General features: G+C 40.9%; 1 protein-coding gene across 2 annotated transcripts in view; it reads left to right on the forward strand.

The window, feature by feature from the left end:
- The window catches only part of clmpb (CXADR like membrane protein b), a 75,617-nt gene extending 53,544 nt beyond the window's left edge, over positions 1-22,073 (forward strand). For both annotated transcript variants that reach the window (XM_086036425.1, XM_086036426.1), the window contains 6 exons: positions 2,854-3,005; positions 8,065-8,269; positions 12,427-12,594; positions 13,460-13,582; positions 14,282-14,423; positions 15,928-22,073. In XM_086036425.1, the coding sequence (XP_085892551.1) occupies positions 2,854-3,005; positions 8,065-8,269; positions 12,427-12,594; positions 13,460-13,582; positions 14,282-14,423; positions 15,928-16,264 (1,127 nt within the window). In that variant the 3' untranslated portion in view covers positions 16,265-22,073. The remainder of the gene's footprint in view (positions 1-2,853; positions 3,006-8,064; positions 8,270-12,426; positions 12,595-13,459; positions 13,583-14,281; positions 14,424-15,927) is intronic.
- The last annotated feature ends 1,612 nt before the right edge of the window (positions 22,074-23,685 follow it).

Raw genomic sequence — 23,685 nt, forward strand, 5'->3', positions numbered from 1 at the left:
ACAGACTGAGGAGTCAAGGGAAGACTGTCGGCAGAGCATCAAGACCCCCACCATCAACCATTAACCTCTACCGTGATTTTCAATCCACTGCATGCACATAAACACATATTTTTAGAAATATAGCAAACCGTAACCCAGAGGAGGAATGACACTGCATCAAAATGTCACAGACATCCACACAGTAAATGGATGTCCCATCGTTTTCTGCTGACTGGTTATTTAAAGGTCCAATAACAGCAGGACATCAGAAACTGTTCCTGTCAAGAGACACCCAAAAAAAAAGTCTCTCCTGTCAAGTATTTTTTCTCTTTTTCGCCCTGATGGACAGTGACTGTACTGAGGGGGGAAAAAAACAGAGATGCAACAAAAGTCAAAGAACTGCTGAAAGCAAGCAAATGATGCCACGCGCATGCTTGAAGAAGCTGTTTATGGACGGCTGCTCTTCTCCGTTGTGTCCTGCGTCAGCGCTGACACTTGGGCTTCGCAGCACTGAGCTGACATTTTCATTGGCCCAGAGCTCACTTATGGGACCGCTCAAGTAAGGATGGACCAGGAAACGAGTGGACAGGTGCCCACTGGGTGTGTATGCATTCCCAGCCGCGTTGGCTCTCCCCACAACATTTGACAGTTTTACACCAAGCACATTTACAACAAGCATGGGTTCCAACCGCTAAGGGGTAGGGAGGTGGAATGATAATAGCTACAGCAGCTACAGTATAGTGTGATATCTTTTTTGTTGAATTTATTGACGTTAAAGTTCAATGCACATCATGCTGCTATGATGCCAAACTATGAAGCTGACACAGCTCATGGTAGTACCAACCAAACCCAGCAAAAAAAGCTTGATCAAAATTTTGCCGGTCCGTCATTTGTCATCCGCCAGCATCCAGGGTACCCGTCCGTCGTTCGTCAGTCCGTCATTTTTCGTGACAAACTAAATTGTAATCGTCAGTCAGTTAAGTTCGTCAGAAGCCTGTTGGTCTGTCAGTCGGTCCCCCCCAAAAAACATCAGAAAAACGGGCAACCGCCAGTGACGGATGACGATTAGACTGACGTCATCCGTCAGTCCGTCATTTTTAAAAGGTATCCCGTCGTTGGTCAGGAAAATGGGCATCCGTCAGTGACGGGCTGACAGACCGGTCGGTCGATCTGACAGAATGCCCACCTCTGCAAATCGTACCATCGTTAAAAATGTGGACCGCTTGATGGAAACGTGGGATTAGTGAATTCCTGTGCTTTTTATAACTTTTGCAAACAGAAAGTTTTGCGCTGTACTGCTTTGTCAGACATTCTGGCCACGGAGCAAAATCAGCAAGTCATACAATGTTTCAAGCTTTTTTTCTCCACCTTGGTTATTCACTCAACGCCAACAGGAGGAACCATTAATCAGCATATAAATGAAATCGTGGAGCTGCGTATACACAACATATACAGCCTGGGACCAAATGATCATCTGCTGGGGTGGATAACTTTATTTTAAGCGCTTACAAGCACCACAAAGTGTTGACTCACTCTGCAATTAAATTAAAGGCAGGTAGTTAAGTTAAATGTTGAAGAGCCAAAAATATCTTGGCGCATCTTTGGAACAGGTGTTGAGAGTCCACTATCTCAGTAGTGGGACACATCCTCTGGATGCACAAACACAATTTGAAACATACCTCTGTGATGCCTCTGGATAATTCTACTGAAGTCCAGCGTTTTCTAGTAAATTAGAACTCCTGCTCCCCCACAGAGACTTGCGACGTGACAATCTGGCCACTGCCCAGAGTCAGCCATTAAAATCACACAAGTATTTATAGCGACGTATAATTTTTTACTGCAACATGAGCACATTGCAGAAGTAGCCAGGGGCTTGTTTTGTTTGTACTAAGTGAGAAAATGAAGTTTACTTATCCAGGACTTGGTTTCAAAGTAGCAATGTGACAGGATTGACCAAAAAGGAAAATCTGTCAAGATGCAAAGTCTTGGTTGGATTGGTCACATCAACCTAAATACAATGGGCCCAAAATTGTGAAAAACAGGGTTCCAACGAAATTTAGCTTTTTTGCGTGTTTGTGTGTGTGTGTGTGTGTGCGGGGGGGCTAAGTCTTCAAAGTCTTTAAAAAATTCTCAATTAGAATACAACATGATAACTTCATGATTTCTCAATATGTAATGTAACGTGAATAAATGCCAAACTTTTGAAAATGAAAATATCAGCATTGGTTGCCACGGTAACAGGGACTTCACAATACAATTACGTGGTTTCACCATTAACAGTATTTCTCGGGAACTACTGGATCGTAGATCTACGTTTTCTGTCAACTTTGTCTGTCCTTGTAAATAAGGATGTTCACAGCTACAATAAAACATGATTGAAGGTGTGGGTGGGTTTTGTTCATGGTTTTGAACTTTTTATTATGCAACGTTAACATTTTTTCATGAAAATTGTTCTCAAATTTGGAGTTGTACCTCGGAGGCATGGAGTACTGTCATCACTTTCATTCACTGGCTTGTTTTTTTTAGCTTAGGACCATGTCTTTGGAGTTTTAAAAATGAACGTTGAAGGTAATGACACTTCAGGGGAGTGCTGGAGAAATATAAATCAAATTATATCTTACTATTGCTTTTCATGCTTATACAAGAATGCCTGAATAAATCTGAAAACAATTTGATTTTCTCAGCTTTTTGCACATTTTAGCTTCTTCCTGACAGTAATTGAGGTCCGATGTCTCAACTGTCTGTGTCTTCTGTCACCTCTGTTTCCTCTGAATGTTGACTTTTCTGTCCAATTTGCAAGCTCTGTCCCGTGTCTTCCAGTTTAGTTGGAGCTAGCTGACATTTGTCTCTTCTTTTTCCTCTCTCTACCTGCAGTTCTCCTCAGTCCACTGTCAGGAGGTGCCCAGACCGAGATGAAGAAAGTAGTCGGGGACAACGCCACCTTGCCGTGCCACCATCAGTTCCAATCATCTGGCTCGATTGACATTGAGTGGCTCCTGCAGAAACCAAACTCCAAACAGAAAGTGGTGAGATGATTTTCTTTTCACCACTTTGCGCAGTCATACACGTTTTAATAATTACGCATTTGGATTTTAGCTCAATAATAATGATTGTAGATTTGACAGACATTTAATTCAAGATAGCTGTCGCCAAGGGTCAGACTGATACGTTTATGGTCCTTTTTATCACTCTAAAATGTCACAATTCTCAACCAGTCAATTTAGAACTCTCAAGGATGATGGCCCTGATAGACCAAACCGACGTCGGAGGTTGTGAAGCGTCGTGGCGTCTGAATGTGCCGTCTGTTTGGTGTAGTGGCCACCGTCGTAGTAGCGTAACCCGTCTGTAAGCGTCTTGGGGGCGGTTACGCATGTTGAATCGGCGTCGCCAGTCGTGACTTTTGGTCACTCCGATTGGCTGTTACCTAGCAAATCAGCGCTCTGAGCACCAACGGGAAGTGACAAATGCGGAAAAACAGTGAGCACGCCTCCGCTGCCTTAATCTTCTTACAAGTACAAGAGCAAGGGTTGACAATAGTATTGCACAATACCGTGTCAAGAACGTGATGGTTTACTTCGCGTGGGAGTTCATCGTGAGCGAAGAATACAGCTGAATGCATTGTTTACGTTTTTACAATCCGCCCCCGGCCAACAGCTTTCCGGTTGGATTTTTCTAACCATGAGAAATGGTGACTACCGCCACCGATGGTATGGAAGGGTATTACATCTTATGCATGCGCAGAAGGTACTTTAATGGTCAGCGTCGCTGTCTGTCGTTGAGCTGTATTCCTGCAGCGTGACGTGCCAACAGCCAGCCGGACGCCACAGGGGGTAAGCGTCTGTCACTGTTGGCCAGCGTCTTTTTGGTCTATCTAGGCCTTTATATCAAGTTGTCAAAGTTCAGTCAATCAGATCCTCAATCGCACCCACCACCTCTTTGATGATCGACTTTGACAGATTCATTTCTCCTGTCATGCTTTCCAACGCAATGCAGCATCATGAAATTAAAAGTAATTAAAATGAATATAAAAGTATTTAAATGCATGAAAATAGCTTAGCCCTAATATTAATCTTAGATTTCGCAATCAAATTACAAAATAGATGAGTTGATACATTATTTCACATTTGGATTAATTAATTCATGTCGTGTTTCTATTTATAGGATTTCTGTTTATAAACATTTTGGCACCAGAAGAAATTTCACAAATTGAGTACAGTACACCACAGACTCATTATCATTGTGTTTATATATCATTAAATATCCAGTTTCCTCCTACATTCCAAATCATGCATGGTAGTTTAATTGAACAATCTAAATTGTCCGTGGTTGCGAATGTGAGTGTGAATGCTTGTTTGTCTCTATCTGCTGACCAGTTCAGGGTGTGCCCCGCCTCTTGCCCAAAACCAGTTGGAATAGGCTCAAGCACACTTTTGAGACCTTAGTGAGGATAAGCGCTACAAAAAATAAAATCTAAATTTTTTCAAATATATGTGAAATGACATGGCTGCCAAATATTGGTTCTTGCTGTTTTTAAAACGTGTGTTAAACTTAATCCGAAAACACATGCATAAGTAATGAAAGACTGGTATCAATATGAAAGCATTTAGTGTCACTTAGCACATATTGTGAAAGGCAGAAGCATTATAATGTTGGAGGGAAGGGACCGCTCACAGCCCTAAGCCTGGAGAGTGAATAATAATAATAACAATAATGCGCATTCACACTCTTGTGGTGGTAAATAGTGACACTCGAGGCAAGGTGGGTGAAGCGTCTTGCCCAAGGAACCAACGACACGACTCGGACGAAGCGAGATTCAGACTACAACGCAGTAATAAGAATAATTATACGCAGTATATTAAAAAGTTATAGATTCACAACGAGACAAAAACTCCACGAAGTGACGAAGATTGACTATAAATGCCTTCAAAACAAGCTTGATTTCATTTCTAGTGGGATTTCAAAGCACTTTTGTTTATGCTGCAGGCCAAACATCAACATGAGCTTCAGTGTTCGTGTTACTGAATTCTCAGGCAAATGACATTTTGACCCTTGTTAGTAAGTACGAACATATCGTAATGGAATCATAATGGATGCGCTGTCTCTAGGCAATAATTTCACCGTATTAATTCCGCATTTATTCTTGCAGCGCACACACACATATCTTGATATGTTGCTGACATTTTAAACAAAATAAAACATTTGTCGAATCTTACTCAAGGCATTGATGGCTTGTGTGAAATCCTGAAGTCTCCAAAATGTCACAGGAAAGACAACCTTTGATCTACAAGTCCACAAAAATGATTTAAATTGATATTTTACCATTAATAACAGTGGTAGCATTTAGCTCCTCTTTGTAGTAAGGCAGACCTATTACTCCAAGAAATAAATCATTTCATTGAAAATAGTAATCATGAAATACTAACTTTTAAAAAGCAACTTGGAACTTAAAGCCTCATCATTATGTGTTAAGTCCAATTAGATGTGAGAAAATCTGGTGTGTTTTCTTGTTCTTTACTTTTTTTGCGCTTTTTCCGGTGCTGCCACAGAAGGGCACCAGTGGTGGCAAAAAAAGAAAGAAGTGTTAGGAAACTCAGAACTTGTACATCACTGTACATGCCCCAATTTTTTTTTTCAAAACTGTCAAAAGAAAAATTATTAATTCTCTAGGTTGATATCTTCCAACCTTGAATAATGACACAGTGGTTTGTTTTATCTCTAAGAACTTGAGCAGTTGTGGGTTTAGAAATGTTCTCCACACAAAATGAACATAGCATCGCTGCGTGAAATCTCACTGGCTGTCCGGTGGAGGAATTGAGGTGTTTTCTCCATTTGGAAGTCATTTGTTTGTGTCCCGATGCGTTAGCACATGGAAGTGCAACACAGCGAGAAAGAAAAGAGCAGGAAGAGGACAGGAAGGAGGGAACCGAGTCGTCAAACGAAAGCGTCTGTCTGAAGCTTTAATGATTCAAGGCGGGGGCGGGGCTGCCACATTGCGATGAATATTTAACGGGAAGATAACATTGAAAGCGCCATTAATTAAAATCAAACATCTGAAAATTTGATTAGGTTGAAGAGACTGCGCCTGTAGCCGAATGAATAAATCATTCATTTGTACTGTCAGAGAGAGAAAGTGCATCCTGCAACATTTAGCCCCTCTTAGCTATTGTGCAAGTTAGATTTGTTCGGATCACTAAGGGGTCAGACCACAGGTTGAAGGTCATGCTCTAAATCACGAAAATACCCTCGCCGTGACAGGTATTAGCTACACCTACATAATCACATAACATGGAAAAACGTATACACTGGAAAAGAAGCACCTCCATCGACATAATATTGATAAATGTTATATGCAATGCAGTTCGACAGCACTGAAAACCACAATGACAATAAAACATAAATGAATATGCTATAGAAGTTTGCAATCGCCAACGTAAGCCCGTTTGGAATCAGAGGTGGCCCGGCCTATCGGCAGGTACTATTTTTTTTCCCTCCCGAAAAAAAGGCGAATGACGGACGATGGAAGGGTACCCACACTGCTTACGGATGACAAATAACGGATGCTCAATTTTTAGTAAAATGCCCAGCTCTGCAATTTTGCAATGTGATTTTTTTTTTTTTTTTTTTTTTTTTACAACTTTTTGTAACTTAACAATTTTATCTTGTAATAGTCCGACTTGACTCGTTACTATTATTGTAAAATTATTTTTGATTTATTTTTACATTTTTGTAATTGCACTATTTTAGTATGACTCAAAATCTCTGTGATAATAAGCTTTAATTGAGGATTATTTTTTGGGCACAAGACCAAAACAAGTTTGAAATGCAACACATTCATGCTGAAATATTTAGTTTTCTCAGTATATATGTCCTCCAAAAATGTTGAAAAAGCCTGCAGTCGACGTAAACCCTGCATGTCAGCATTTAGTCACTGCAGCTTTAAAACAACAGCCTGTAGACATTTTTTGCAAAAATTCCCTTGACTAGCACTTTGAAGCTCTCATCTCTATCGTATGTATCTTTACATCCGTGCACAAGGACAGCAACTTATTTTCAGATGCCTGTGAGCAGTAGATGTTCAGGAGCCATACAAGAAACAAGAGACATACGCTCATTGGTAGTTGCCTTTATAGTACATTTTGTACTGCGGCACTATGATGTACATTAAAATCGATTTGCATTCAGGGTCTGATTTTTAGTGTGTGTTTTTCTGTGCATTTGGTGGATATAAGCGGCCAGTCGTCACCTGTGGTCACGGCAGGTGGCGCCTGTTTGGTCGCCAGTGATGCGCTGTGGCACCGGCACTTAGTGGGCCCCATCTGCAGGCTCTCACTTGCCCTGAGTAATGGGCCACTGTGACAGCTGTGTTTGTGGGCAAGCATGCAGCCAGAACGAGAGACTCGTAGAGATATACAGCCAATAGAGATGGACATAGAGATAGAGAGAAGGAAATCGTCACTCTTCTTAAAAAAAAAAAAAAACAGCAACTTTGAACTGTTCAACAGTTAAATTTTAAAGACATAAGGACAACACTTTTGATCATTCTAATAGAATACTACACACAGGAGAAGGCTTGAAGTCGACAGTCAGATTCAGATTCATAACACCGAAATGTTATTGTAACTCTTACAGTGAAAGAAGTGATTTTTGTTGTTGTTGTTGTTTTTAATTAATTTCTATTTAAACATAATGAGTTTATATTCATTCACAGGTACGAGAAGGTATGACTGTAAATCGCACTTTAAACTGCTTTCCCCGGCTTGAACCGTTTGTCCCAATTCCAGGAGCTTCAAGTTTGTGTTCACTGTTAAGGAATTAATTAAGCAGTCCCTAAGTCATTTTTGGGCTTCATTTACACGGCATTAAAAAAAATGACAGAAACATGAAAAAGATGATATTGATCCAAGTAAAAGTCCATGAAAACTCCCATAGACCCAAAATAAAAATATTAAAACGAGGAAATATCATCTGTATCTGTGGCTCGGTGGTTGGGAACCATTTAGCTAAATTTGCTTGCGAAGGCTTGAGCACAGTTCACTAACCAACATTAATGACAGACTCTGATGTGTTACTCGTCAATATTTCTAGATCATTACTTTCTTCGGTGGCCATGTGTACACCAACGAGGCGACGAGCACTGATGCCAGCCGCCTGTCCTTTGCTGGGGAGTACCTGGGGGGTGACGCCTCCCTGCTGATCAGTGACCTGCTGCTGACTGACTCCGGGGAGTACTACTGCAAGGTCAAGACTGGGGGGAAGTACCACTGGAGCCAAGTCAACCTCATTGTGCTGGGTAAGGGTCCTAAGACACACACACACACACACACACAGACACACCCCACACGCACACACCCCGACTTACTCACGCTCATGTTGCTGCATGTACAGACACACAGACCTCATGAATGGGTCATTAGCCTAACACATTTCCTCTGCCATGCTGACTGATCTAATGATTCAATTTGAATCAGACTGACTGATTGGATTCTTCTTTTAGTTTGTTGATGAGGTGAGACCAGAAACTTGCAACTGATTTATGTGTTTGATTTTCAAAAAATGTAACTTTTCAGTACTCGCATTTGTCCTTTGCAAGAAAATGTGCCCTATGTTTAAGGTGAGAGTCTATAATTACAACTGTCTTCCCTTAAACCCCATATAAGCTTCTTCGGGAAATTATTTACGCAAATTATGTTGGGGAAGCTTGTTTTGGCCTCCTAATCCTTAGTGAATACATTATTGTCTATTTCATCTCTCTATTTTTCATTATTTTTGTTTTCCTCATTTATCCAACAAGCTTTAGAGCTAGCTCAATGGAAATGTTTATCGTTGCCTGCTCATCGCTAAACAATTCTGAAGGACAAATGGCAAAAGGGGGTAGCGGGCCTACAACTCAAGCCAGGCACAAAGTCCAGCGGGAAGAGTGAGATCATCTCAGTGACAGAAAAGCGGGCGATTTATTAAAACATCATGGGAGATTAGTTCGGCCCGCAGTTATTGGTTTTCTAATAGAACAGTCTGTTAATCCTCTCAGTCTCATCTCTCTTCCATAAAGACATTTCAGTGAGTTAGGGCCTGCGTTTTTACAAATTGCCCTCAGCTTTCGCGGTGACGCTTTCGATTTTCAGAGAGATGGACATTTGCATTTCGCTCCCCAAGATAATACCTTGGTGCCAGGCACGTTGTTTATGCACCTCCCCCCTGTGAATTGCGAATGCTTGTTTTTATGAGCCAGTAGTGTCCCAGAACCTTTCTCAGTCTCTCTTGTTGTCACGGGCTTATCAGATGGCAGTGCACATAAGTCAGTGGCAGTGAAGCCTGTGGAAACCCAGCTTGTTACATGTTTGCGAGACACAGGGGATATCTCTCCATGGCCAGAATTGCTGTCCGTTGCTAGTGATGGTGGGGGTCGGTAGTCAAACAAACAACAGAGAGAGGGGATCACTGCATAGATGGCTGTATTTATGGCACTCGTTCCCTATGCTCATTAAACTCAAATCAAGATGCTTATTTTGGCTCTACTATATACTATATCCTATATATTCGCTCCTACACAGCTGCGTAACGCAGAACACACACACTTCTGCATTTCTGTCTCTCGCAGCCCACCGTTTGCAGTGCACCGCAAATGTCTGATGGATATTCAGTATGAGAACAGACTCGGACGTTTCATTGGTCGACTGTGACGTGTTCGGTAATTTCATTGGTCGGATGTGATGAGAGTATGGGTAAATCTATTGACGGCTTGAAGCTCGTCGGCAAAAAATCATAAACAAACCATGTCAAATTTAAAGCCACGCAGTCTTCAAAGTGTGGGGAATAAGTAGCGGTTTATTGTTCAGGAAATAAGTTGAATATCGTCGCTGTCCTGTGAAAAAACCCTTCTCTCCAAGTCTGGAAACATTTTTAACTTGCACATTAATGTGATGTCTGTAACGTGGAAACACCATTCATATAAAAATAAGAAAATGAAAAAATGGAGATAAGTGTTTTTCACATGACAGCGACGATATGTAGGTTTATATCCAAGCGCATGATGGTATGTTGTTGTAAGCCGTTAAGTGGTAGCCGTATATGTTTGTGCAACTGGGATTCCTACATCAGTTAGGTCGAGCTGACCTTGGCTAAGCAAAGTACATACCTCTACTCATTATCGAAGTCGAACGACATAATGGCACCCGACCAGAGACAGCCAATCACAATGTAGAAGAGAAAAAAAAAAAACTATTTGATACTCAAGAGTTTTCACTGTGATTTTTCAAATGTAACTAAAATTATAATTATAAATGTTTCCAAAGGCAACTGTAATTTAATTATTCATTTCCTCCCAATAATATAACAAATTACATTTACATACATTTTGTAGTCAGATTACACATTACTATTACGGTACATATAATTCGGTAATCCCCAACCCTGCCGGCCATACGCCATCATTCAACCCAAATCAGATGGGATTGGTTCCAGCCCATCCGTAACCCTAATGAGCACAAGCAGTATATAGAATGGATGGATGGATGGATGAAATAAATTGCCTGTACATGTGAATGTGAATGCGAAGGCTTGTCTGTTTCTATATGTGCACTGTTATTGACTGGCGTCTAGTCCCGGTTGCCATCCAATTTAGAAACAACTACTAACTAGTACTCCCAGTCTTTTTGAACACCGTTCAATAGATGTGGTTATCAGTTATTGTGGAAATTGATTGTTCTTTGGATAAATGAATCACGATAATTAGTTATTTGGAAAAGATGAAAGAGTACAAACTTTCACTGTTATTTAACTCCTTTCAAATGTCGTTTTCAGTGTCACGTAAAAAACAAAAAACCCAATTAGATACAGATAAGATGAGTCTATGTACAAGCTACCTCGCCACAGTGTGGCTTTATCAACACGCTGCAGCTCTGCAGACTATCAGTCCCAGCCAAACGCACAAAAGCCGACACTGCGACTATGACAAAATAGAAAAGGGCCGTTTAAAAATAGCTTGCCACTGATCTAAAAATACGCTGCTGGGATAGAAGCCAAGCTATTTTCGTTTTTTTTTATATCTCAGCAAAGCCGTCCGGTGTGTTTCAAGACAGAGAGGCAGTGCGCGTTTCAGCAGCATCCAGCACTTCTCTTCTGTGTTCTCTGTGTTGAGCTGCTGGACTGAAACCTTTGAGCTGTGGCGGGAAGGAAAAAAAACATGAAAATAACGATGTTCACAGCCAATTTATAAGTCACATTGAACCAGTCTCCATAGAGAGTCTGTTTCAACTCTCTGTAGTCTCAAAATGAGCTCATCTGGCTATGGATATATATTGACAGTATGTAATCCCTTTTGTTTTCATTTATACTATTTATGTATCTATGGGTTTTGTGTGAGTGGGAAAAAAAATAGAGCTTAAGCGATGAGAGCTAACTGCAAGCATTCTGATCAGCTCACAAGGCAGCCTGGGAAATGGTTCGGTGCTGGGTCACTGCAATGAGCAGCTTAAAGTGTGTCCAGCTTAAAGTGTTTCACTTAAAGGTCTGCATGCTTTTATTGTATTCCACCAAAGCATACATTTGACTATATTGATGCTCATACAAAAATAGACATCTCTGTGCTGGAATAATAAGTCCTAGTTTTATTTTGGAACATGTTCACATTTTGCAGGTTTATAATGGGACATGAAGTGTAAACAAAGACCATAAATGGTGTTATAGTTTTGACTTACGATAGGTATCTGTCTTCCAACTGCCAAATATAACAACAAGACGACCAGCTTGGTGGAGCTCAAAACAAAGGTTCCTTTACTTCTAAATGTAAATGTGTTGTTGTAAAATATCATGAACTGTTGCCAGGTGCCATGCAAAAACAAGGAGACTTTTCATCGTTATTTGTTTATGGCGTCAATGTTTTAAAATAATTTCTATTACTGAATTAATAAGACTACCAAGCCTTCAGGATTTTCTTTTTTTATTATTTTATTTTTTAGAATTCAATTATTTGCTTCCAAGCAGATTTAGATTTTACTGAAAAATATGGTGGAGATACATTTTTATAATTAAATTTTGAATGTCATTCATGTAAGGAACTTGATTAATCCCATAGGACATTTGGTTTTTCATTAATATTACTAGATTAATATTACAAAGCTCGGCTCCAGCATTCTTGTGAGTGACCTGGATGGAGCTCCACCCATTCAGAAGTGGATGATTTGAATTAGATGATGCGCCGGAGGATACACTGTTGCTGACTATGAATTTCAATTTTTAACCGAAAAGTGTACACCCTTATGAAAAGTGCAGGTATACAGATTGTGATCACATATCCAGATCAACAAACATTGACAATTCCAGCAAGCTTCCGTTCACGAGCTAATGAAAATACTGATTATACTGTATTTATGTCAAATATTTATGTTGACTCTCTCTTCCTACATCATACCACTCCTTAAACGAGTTATTCCTTTGCCGTATTTACAGTGAAACCCTCAAAGCCTAGATGTTGGATGGATGGCGACCTCCTGGAAGGTAGCGATGTCAAACTGAGCTGCAAGTCCAGCGATGGTTCTGACCCCATCAACTACAAGTGGGAGCGAGTGCTAGACAAAGGCAAGAGCCTGGGCAAACTGCCAAACTTGGCACTGATAGGTAAGAAAAATAATGACAGTTTAACCCCATTAAAGATGTCTACAGAGATGTGCTGTAAGCATTCATTTTCATAACAGCACTTTTTACTGCCTCCGTTTATCCAGTGAAATCTTCTTTTCATCCATGCCACTTTTATACTGTATATGTTCTATATTACACGTCTCCTATTGCCATCAAGAGCTGCATAATAAGATGCAGTGCTGAGCTCAGGGCATTTCGATTGTCACAATTAGGCCACTGATTCTGCATGACTTACATGGCCTGCATGGCTTTGCACTAATACAACCCCCCACTTGATAGAAAAAAAAAGCTGCACTTCAAATAAATCATACAATACTATTTTTTTTTCCAATGATGATTTCCACTCGTAATACTCAGAAAGGAATTATATATGAGGATTGGTCTTGATCAGTTGAAGATATCTGTGACACTGATATACGGTAGCTCATAGTCCAAGTGAATTATACATGAGAGCTTACAGTAACATACTGTGGAATCTGGCATTCATCCTGGAACAACATCTATGCCTCTCAATGGCAACACAAATATTTTACAGCATTAACCCAAATGATCAATTACTTCTTTCTACGTTGTCTGATCATAACTAAGCCTCATTGACTTTTTTTTAATGCCGGGGCAATGGTCTAGTTCAGCGTGTTTATATTTGGTAGATGCTCTATGCCTCACTGGGCGTTTCTGCCTCGCCCCCCAGCGCATCTGCAAATCTGGTGGCAAAAAGTAGACTACATTTGCTTGGTTAAATAACCCTTGGATCTCTCTAAAACCCTTAAACGTGTTAGCCCTCACACTTACCTGGTGCGATCACAGTTAATACTTTAAAACCACTCTGTTCTCTGCTGTCCAGATTTGAAGAACCCTGAACTGGTGACCCTGAGGAACCTCACCATGGACAGTACAGGTGTCTACAGGTGCACAGCCAGCAATGACGTGGGCGAGGAGAACTGCACCATTGAGGTCACAATGCAGCGTGAGTGTTTGGAAGGTGGGAGGGGGTTCAAGTGGCAAATCATTGCGGCATTCACCTCACCTCCACCTGTCACGCTGACTGATGGCTATTGTTTCAAACTGCAGATGGAAATACATTTATTTTCCCCCTCTCTGTTTCCACACCCACTTAGACTTGACCAATGCACCAACACAGGGGACTGCACTGAATGTACTGGTGGTTACTGGTTGCCCACCTGTGCTCCAACACTTAGGTTTCACTGTCACGCTAATATATTTCTCAAGAGGCTGGGCGGTTGGGGTCACATGTAAACAAACTGACACATTTGTAGCTTTGCACCAGCCGGTTGATTACCGTCATGGTGAATTGAATTTAAGAGTGCACAGCAAAGTAGAATTCCCTGTTTGTGATGGCACTTTTGGTTTGGTTGTTTCTAATTGTCTGCTTACCTCATTCAGCCAAAATATTAGAAATATATGTTAGTTTTTTATAATGATGTGCTCTTTTACACCACTGAAAAAACAAGCATAATTATAAATATATTGAAAAAATTAGTACCACTCTGACAGTGCCTAGCGAGAACTATTTTAACACATTTGGAAAAATATAGGCACCGCAAAATCACCCTTCATTGTCCACGCGTTGAAAATGTTATTCTCAAGAAATTGCAGTAGATCTGCAGTTGTTCCTAATGTTTCGGAATCTGTTGTGTTTTCGCAGATGTGAAGGATATGGGTAAGGTGGCTGGCGCCGTAGTGGGAATTTCCCTGGGTGTGCTCATTGTCATATTAATTATTTGGCTAGTCTTCCGAACAAAAGAGAAAAAGAAGTACGAGGAAGAGGAGACTCCAAATGAGATAAGGTTTGTACTTGACTTTTATTTCTCTTTGGGTCTGTGTTCTAAAAGAAATTGTTTAACGGAGGGCTTTTATGACAGTATTGGTGACGTACTGTATTTCCTCAAATAGTCACCTTCACTCTAATAGACACAATTCTCCAATTAATTGCCGGATATGGAGCTGTTGCATCAAGTGAAAAATAAATACATTTTAAAATGTTTTTTTTTTTTTGCGACTGTTTTTCGCCTCAGTAGGTGCTCATTAACTAATTAGCAATGAATAATGTAGCATGTTGGAGGGCCATCTTTCAGTAAATAATGCAGATGAGATGAAGTGTTTTCTACTCGTATGCCATGTGAGGGGTGGCAATGTGCTTAAAACAGACCACAACCACTTTGGTGAGAGGTTTATAACAAACCCCGGCCATGAATTTTGCTTTATTTATGTCTTTTTCTGCTTCTAAGATTTTTTCTCAGAAATGTATCAACTTTTTACACGAGAGGTTTTTGACTTTCTGAGGAAAAGCCGACACTAATCCCCCATAAACACGATTCAGCTCCCCGAATGAGCCTCACAATGCGCACAAATGCTGATGTGATGACACTGCCTGATAAACATTACACCATAGTAGGGGGGGAACATGATAGTACATTACTGTGGACATTTGTATGCTGGGATGTAATTAGGCGAGGCGCTTATTTTCCTTCATTGTAGTTTTTTTTTTTCACGTGTTTCTCGTTCCGACTGATGCCTTGAATGTAGTGTTGTTTTTTACAGTTTATTCACGTGACACAATTTTGATGTGGAAAACTGAATCCAGTAAAGCTGAGTTTACACTGTACAGTGGAAAAGTAGCGTATTAGATTTTGGCCTATATTACAGTCATCCATAAAAAAACACCATACGGTGTCTGACAAAATTGAGTACACCCCTCACATTTTTTAGCACGTGCACTCAACGTCTTTCATCTGTTCTGAGTGGAACCTGTCGTGTTGATCTGCTGTACGGTACTCTGCTGCAGCTCAGTTTTAGTGTGTTGGCAATGTTCTTACAGCCTAGGCCTTCTTTATGTAGCGCAACAATTCTTATTTTCAGACAGCCCGCGTGCTTTGTTCTTTGTTGAACTTCCAGTGACCAGTTTGAGGGAGTTTGTGTGAGAATGACGACGACAAAATTAACACACATGATTCCCTTTCATACCTGTGACTTTCTAATGCGTCACATGACATTAGGGAGGAAAAATGGCTAATCGGACATTTTTACTTTAGGGTATACTCCCTTTTGTTGTCAGTGGTTTAGATATCAATGGGCGTGTGTAGGGTTGAAGTATTTTGTCAGACAGTAAATCTGCCCTGTACCACTGCCTACTTTTTACTGTACGTTGTAGCAAAGTGTTATTTCTTCAATGTTGACCCATGAAAAGATCACAAAATATTTACCAAGAGGTGAGGAGTGTACTCACCTTTGTGTACATGTATATCCATTTTGACAGCGGTAAATATTCTTCATGTGCCTGTGTTTGAGCAGAGAGGATGCAGAGGCTCCCAAGGCAAAGCTGGTGAAGCCCAACTCCCTGTCCTCATCCCGCTCTGGCAGCTCACGCTCAGGTGCCTCCTCCACCCAGTCGATGGTGCACAACAGCGTCCAGCGCGGCCACCGACCCCGCCCGCCTGCAGTTGCGGCGCTGAAGGAAAACGGACAACCTCCGGGCTTTCCCCAATCCCCCCCGGCCTACACCACAGTGGTGCCATCCAAGACCCCCGAGCCCCCTACCACTCCCAAATTCAACTCCAGGAATATGTCCGGGCCGACACCCCCGACCCTCATGGTCCCCGCCCAGAGCAAGGCCTTTCAGACTGTGTAGGACTGAAAGTTAACTCGTTCCTGCAGCCATGCCAGACTCCCATCCCTACCCCACAACCCTGCATCCCCTTCCCAAAGGCTAAGACTCCTCCATAAACAAAGAAATGCAACTAGTTAAAGGATGTAATTAAAAATTCAATACTATAAGTATAAAAGTACTTATAATGAATGCATACTTAAAAGGGAAAATATGAAATGCTTGCCCCCTACTGAATTACATAAAAGAAAAAAAAAAAAAAACAAGATCAGAGACGAGGCACTGTTTGTGTCTCATGACTCGAGGAAGGAAGCACTGTGAGCGGCAAGTTGAAAGGACCCCCTTGTCGAGTATTTATCTAATCAAAATGTTAGGCATGTAACGGAGCAAAGGGGTAAAACATGGATGAAATATTCAAAGCTGGGTGATAGTAGAAGTAGCCCCCTCCCACCATGTGATGCGCGAGATGGAGACTGCAGATATTTTCTTATTCAGCAGGAGGAGGATGTCATCTTCTTCCAGCATCAGATCCAAAACCACAGACCCCATTTGCCACCCGTGGGTCGACCCAATTGGACCCATTTGTGCAGACAGGCACAGTATTTCAGCGCGCGTGTGTGTGTGGGGGTGTATTTGTGTGTGCATCATCAACCTCTCTCACGGGAAACCCACGAGGAACCTACTTAGACTCACTCATCTGACTGAACAGCCAATCTGCTTTACCACAAGCAGGGCAAACTTCAGGTATAAGGATGTAGCACGAACAGTGGAGTCATATCATTGGAGTCTCCACCACAATTCTGGTACTGAATTACATCTATTAAATGCATATACTAGGCCTATAGACACAGCACGCTTTCAGTATAGGGAGTAAGCATCTATTTAGCTCAAGTCAAGTATTTTTATTTTTTTTTCCCTTCCTTGTTTCATGTGTGTTCTTTTATCTGAGCTGGCCGAACGGTTGACAGAAAGCTTGGCCATAAGAAGTGCCAGCAGTCCCTAAAATGGCGTATTATTTTTTTGTTTGTTTGTTCGTTTACGTGCTGTATTTCAGAAGTGAATCCAAAATGTGTCACCATGAATGTGCGATTGATGATGAAGATGGATGGCATTGTTTTCGCGAACTGAATTAATAAGCGCGTAGAACTTAACCTAATTGGGGGTGTTTGTGCTCTCTCTCTTCCTGGTGTTATCTTCGCTTGAGTCAAGTCAAATTTATTCGTACAGTCCTTAATCACAAAAGGGTTTCAGAGGGCTTTACAATTTACTCATGACATCCCCTGATCCAAACCCCACAAAGAGGGCAAGGAAAAACTAAAAAAAAAAAAAACAATGGGGAAAAAGGTGAAACTTCGAGAAGGGACCACAGATGTAAGGACCCCCCTTAGCTATCTGCTGTATGTGCTACCTGTTTTCACTTTTGTAATATGACATGAAATTAAGAACGAAGACGAAGTGAGCTTTATAGTATTCCATTCTATACATTCGCAGCTACGTTGTGCAGTACAACGGCGCAATTTCACAGTATTGATTTGATCAGACGTAACACCCACTGAGAAGTTGGAAGATGCTATGAGAGGCTGAAGAGATGCTAGCGAACCAGCCAGGTGGACCACAGCAACCCAACGTCTAGCTTTGTATGATTGCTGTAAAGACCAACAGGTAAAATTCATGAAGGATGTGTCCCACCTGGTCCTGGAAATGATAAACCATAGGTGGAGAAGATCAGAGTCTACCAACATGTTTTGATTAGACTTATCCGTCACGACGACATTCTCTGACTTCAGGTAGTTCAGAAAAGCAGCCCGGATCTGTCTGATTCCTGTATTTCAGAGATTGAAAGAAATTTGTGTGAGTTTTTATTTACATTGGATGCCTTCTTGAAAGATAGAACGAACACGCATTGAGTACATAGTTGCTCTCGGTGAACTAATACTTGGGTTTACATCCCAAGTGAGTGACCTGTTGAAAATTGTAACCGTCATTACAGGAAAAAGAACAAAAAAACAGACAGATACGGTCCTGACGAGTGATTAGTGAGGTTCAGCGCCAGGTAATCATCCATGATAAACATTTATAAAAGACATTTCCTCCGTGTTTTTCCATGTTCATGGAACTACTTTTCAGAGAAGCATCAGACTCAATGCCAGGAAGAGAGATGTCACTCTGTTGTTAGTCTCGTTGGCAAGCCGGTCCGTTAGTAACTCTTTTGCCTGCGTCAGCTTCTCGCAGCCTCCGCTCTTGTCTGCTTCCCCCAGTCTGTCCATACCTTACTTGTCTTATTATATTATGCCGCGAATTAGTGAAGATAACCCAAAGAACAGACAAGGCCGAAGTTTTTAGCCCTCATAGCGAGAAAGGGTCCATTAAGCCTGATAAAAGGAATGAGAAGTACGATCACTTCAGTTGCAAAAGAGTATGCATGGTATCATTGTCAGGACTCTCAATGGATCCATAATAATGGAGTGGTACTCAATGACTGTCTGGTTGAATCAGCGGGCGCTGGTGTGTTATTGGTCCGTCTGGTATCAGCCAATGCCCCTTTTGTCACAGAACCAGTGCGGTTTGATTGAACGTAGCTTAAAATAGAGCAAGTAGCTTTTCTATCAGTGTGCCTTTGCAATCCCTTATTCCTTTTCACACTTACTTTCGTCGTCTTTATCTTCAGCACACCATCTCACCGACTCGGAAGGTCAATAGCGGCAAATATCGACGCCACTTCAATAAGTTGCCCCAGAATAAAACGGAAGCATCCCAAAGGGGGGGGATTTAAGAGCAAGTGCAAAGTATCACTTGTTGAGAAAGCAATCCCATGCCACGGGCAATGTACTGTACATTATGTAATCAGTATTGTTTTGTATTGTACATACAGATAGATATATGCACATGATGTCATTTGATTTAAGAATTAGGATACATGAGGGGAGATTTGCTCCCTACACCTGTAAAAGACAATGGAAAACCCAAATGTGAATTCAAAGCATGTTTTTTTCCGTTCTGGTCCCCAAAGTTTTTTCCGCCTTTTTTTTTTTTCGATTTTACTTACATTTTGTCTTCAAAAACAGCTTTTCAAATGATATCCAAGAGAAGACTGAAGCGCAGGCAGCAAGAACATGCACCGCTACAACGAAGTGGAGACTATGGAGCACAATGCTGCACCTTCCAGGGATAAGACAAGCTGTTTATGTAATAATAATAATAATTATTATTATTATTATCATTATTATTATTCAGTCGTTCAGCTTTGAAGGTTCCACTTAACAGTTGATTTGTTACTGGTTAGGTACCAGTGGTGCGCATTAGAGTTTGATTTATTTGAATGTTTCTTCTAAAACGGAAGTGAAAAAGGAATTTAATATTCAAATTCTTGAGATCTGTGGGGAAAAAAAAAAAAAAACATTCTTTGACTTCACATGTGGGACTTCCCATCCGACTTGCCTGTGAAGGGAGCGGGAAAGATGCCTTTTATATTAAACTACAGACAGCAGTTCATATCTGACCAGGGAAGTGCGTGTGTGTGCGTGCATGTGATTATGCGTGTGGGTGTGTACGGTGGGGGTGCGTGCATGTTAATTCAGTATAAACCCTCGGGCCACACCCACACACTCTACGGTTAGCCGTTCAGCGAATGAGAGGGGATGTAGCCAGGCAAAGTAGCCGTTATTTAACAATGACATGAATGCAGACTGGCAGTATTTATTTCCATTCGGACTCGAAAGTCAATTGAAGCTGGCCTCACAAGACGCAGCCATGTCTTCGCTTGCGGGGGAGGAGTGTGTTGAAACAAGGGTGTACATAATTCATAACTAGGCGTCATGCTTTTACACTTGGCCTAAGTACTATTTTAAGTTGTTTGCATGTGGACAAAGGTCTTGGGACGGAGCCGACCTCTTAATCATTCAATTCTGACTAAGTCCCAATACACTTGAGGTTGGACATTTCCAGAATTCTGGAGCACGGATTTAATTCTTATGCCTCCACCTTTGTGGGACAACTTTGAGCAAACTTTGAGCAAACCCCAGTGATATAGGCTAAGTGAGGTCCGCACAAGCAGCGTTGGATGATTTTGATCCGGACGAATAAACACCTTAAAGTAGAAATCAACCCAAACACCTTTTTTTCCCAGAATATATTCTATGCAGGCCCACTACTTGAAAACACGGCATTGTGATTAATATTGCGTTTGTGGAAATTGAGTCAAGCAGCAAAATCCATCCGTTTTTAGCCGTCTCTCGGGCCGCCATTTAGTCACTTCCGTCGACTGAAAATGACATCACAACTGCTCAGGGATCAGTTAATGACCAATCATAGCATGACTGATCATTGAGCAGTTGTGATGTCATTTTCAGTCGACAGAAGTGACAAAATGGCCGCCCCCGGAGATGGCGATAATGGGGTGGATTAACTCTTATTCCACAAACGCAACATTTATCAGAATACCTTGTTTCAACTAGTGGGCTTGCATAGAACATATTCTTGAAAAAAAAAGTATGTTTGGGTTGACTTCCCTGTCAACAAATGCTTACAAATAATATGAAACCTTGTGTAAAGTCGTTCTCAGCAGACTGGAAGCAGTTATGACCACTCCACGCTTTTCTGTATATGTAACGTATCGCAATACTTTTGTCTCTCTGGCTGCGTTTCCACGAGCACACAGGTGCTCACGCACATTTCTGCTCCCTCAGAGTCAGTTTGATTGAATGTTGGGCAGTATTAGCGTCAACTGATAGAAGTAGTGATGGCGATAAACAGAGCGGCGACAACACAGCCGTGGCATTTCAACAATGGCGAATCCTCACAAGACGTCGGTTGTCGCAAGAGTCTGCCAGAGCACTGTAGCGCCGGGAATCAGGAGGAGCTTCTCCGAACGCGATTGATATCAAGCCAAGGCTCTCGACATTGAAATTCCCTCCGATGAAAGCAGCAATAGCGGCAGCAACGGTAGAGGAGGAAGAAAGACAAGTTTTCCAGCTGTTAAAACTCCTCAAAGCGTTTTGACTCAGGTGACAGAGCCCTGACATCACCCTCTCACAGATTTCCATTATCTCTGTAGGCGAATAAAGGCCACACACACACACACACATTCGGTGTCATCTTTTAGAACAGTATTCCATCGACACAGTATGTGTATTGTCTCATCATCAACACTCAAGTGTTAGGTTAACTTGTGTTGTGTGATAGCCATAATGTTTTTATGTTTGTTTGAAGGTGTGACTTGAGGGCAGAGCGAAATGATGCTCAGACATTTGGGCCTCGGAATGTGTCGCGTTTTCCCCCCAAAATGACGGACGGTGCTGAAGTCACCCTGGAAAAGGGATGTGAAGGGACCTGCATGTCATAGAAACTGAGCAAACGAATGAGAATGCTTTGCTTTGATGTATCATACCTGTATTTGGATAAGGAATTGAAAAAAAAAAAATCTACAATTGTAAATACATTCACAGAAAAATTTATGAAGCTTTTTTTTTTTTTTTTTTTTTTTTTGCTCTTCTTATTTTCATCCACGTACTTTGCACTTTTGTGTGTGCTACACTCACCGTGGGTCTGTGTGGGATGTGAGTGGTCGGCTGTTTCTCCTGGACGACATGGCTGAAGCGTCAGGAGCCAACACGCTTGGCACAGCGTTATTTGAGTGGACATGCAAGACACTTTCCTTTGGCGACCATCCATTTCTTTTCTGCAGTTGTTTGGTTTTTGAGTAACCGTGCGGAATTCTTTGTTTGATTGATGATAAAACAATCCATGTAAATATCACAATTTTAAAAATGTATATTTTTACGACTTATGAGTTATTACTCTTTCATTTGCAAATAAAATATTCAATGACAACCTACTCGGACTTCTGGTGTCTTTTTAGGGATGCTACAAATACTATAGGTGGGTAAAACATTTGAATTTATTTTTGACTTGACAGATAATTGGTCAAATGATGTGAATTAGATGCCTACCTTGTATAATTTTGCTGACACATTTCACTTTTTATATCTTCAGGGCTATACCAGTCTTCAACGTTTGAGGAAATGTTCATCATTATGTATCACGACCATTTGTGTGTTAAATCTCTTTGTTTTACAGTATTTCCTCCGATTCTTACATATATCATTTTTGTTGTTTTTAATTGAGTCTTTGGTTTTTTCTCATTTGTATTCATTTTAAGAAAATTCCTGCCTGTTTCTGTTCGGTTTTGATTTGAGTTTACTTGCTTTCTTTCCTCCCCTCTTCAAACATTAAAATGCCCCCCCGCCCCCCTGAAAAAAAGCAAAGAACAATAATCTAAAACATCTATGAAATCTTTGTTCACAAAATAACGATTGCATATAACACAGGTAAATTTTGAAAAATTTCAAAAAAGCACCAAAAAAAATACAGGCTGAAGGAAAAAACAACTACAACTCATAGAGGATTGTACTTTAACCACTAAAATGTATTTACAAAGAATCTCCAACTATGTTTTGTTGTTGTTTTGTATTGACTCCTTAGCAGCATTTGATTCTAATATATTATTTATGCAGCATGTTTTTTCAAACATCACATTCAAGACCAGATTATATTCGTATACTCTCCGCTCCAGGCCTCCATTGTTCCACATGATTGGCCATGTGTGACAACAGCATCATAAACACACACACACACACACACATACACACACCTATAAATGCACGCATATGCTGTAGTGCTATCATCTGCTGGCAGCTGCACTACGCCAATTTATACACTTCAGCTGGCTTTGTGAGTGGTAGACAATGTAAAATACTGTCGCAGAGTCATCCTTTTATCATTGATCAGCTATAATGGGGGTGATATTATTTTTCATCAGTTATATTGTTAATCAACCAAAATGGATAAGTGACTGAACATAATAAGTACCACCAAATAAGTGCCAATTAATTTAAACACCTCATACAGTAGAGCTTTATAAACCAAATTTTAAAAAAAAGTCACGGAAACATTTCTTAAATGTTACACCAGAATTTGGAGGTCAAACCGTGTGACCTCACATATTATGCAAATGTCAGTATGTGTCATACTCATTTTAGTGTGCACCAGAGCATTTTGTATATTTTTCTTTTGTGTCATTTGTATGCTTCTCCTTTTCTTTTTTTCAAACTGATCAGGACCAGCCTCAACAAGGATTAAAATACATCTGAAAAGATTTGAAATTCGAACGATTTAATATGACAGTATCATGCATAGTTATGCTAGGTAGCTGACTAGCTGCTCTACTTGTCAGGTCTTGTTCTCAAAGTTAATGAGATTTTTAATGAGGGACCTCATAATCAAATGTACACTATTTATGAAGCATAAATGCTGAAACAAATATTTCAGTTCTGTTGTTGAAGTCTTGACCTTACATGGTTGTTTTTGTTTAGTATGCCCCTCAATGGCCAGGTATGGCTACTGCATTTATAGGTGTGCTCTCCTTAATGGGGTCAAGGGTTAAAAGC

Source organism: Filicampus tigris, chromosome 7 (genome assembly GCF_054856515.1).
Source record: "Filicampus tigris isolate MCC_2025a chromosome 7, RoL_Ftig_1.0, whole genome shotgun sequence".
Lineage (NCBI taxonomy): Eukaryota > Metazoa > Chordata > Actinopteri > Syngnathiformes > Syngnathidae > Filicampus > Filicampus tigris.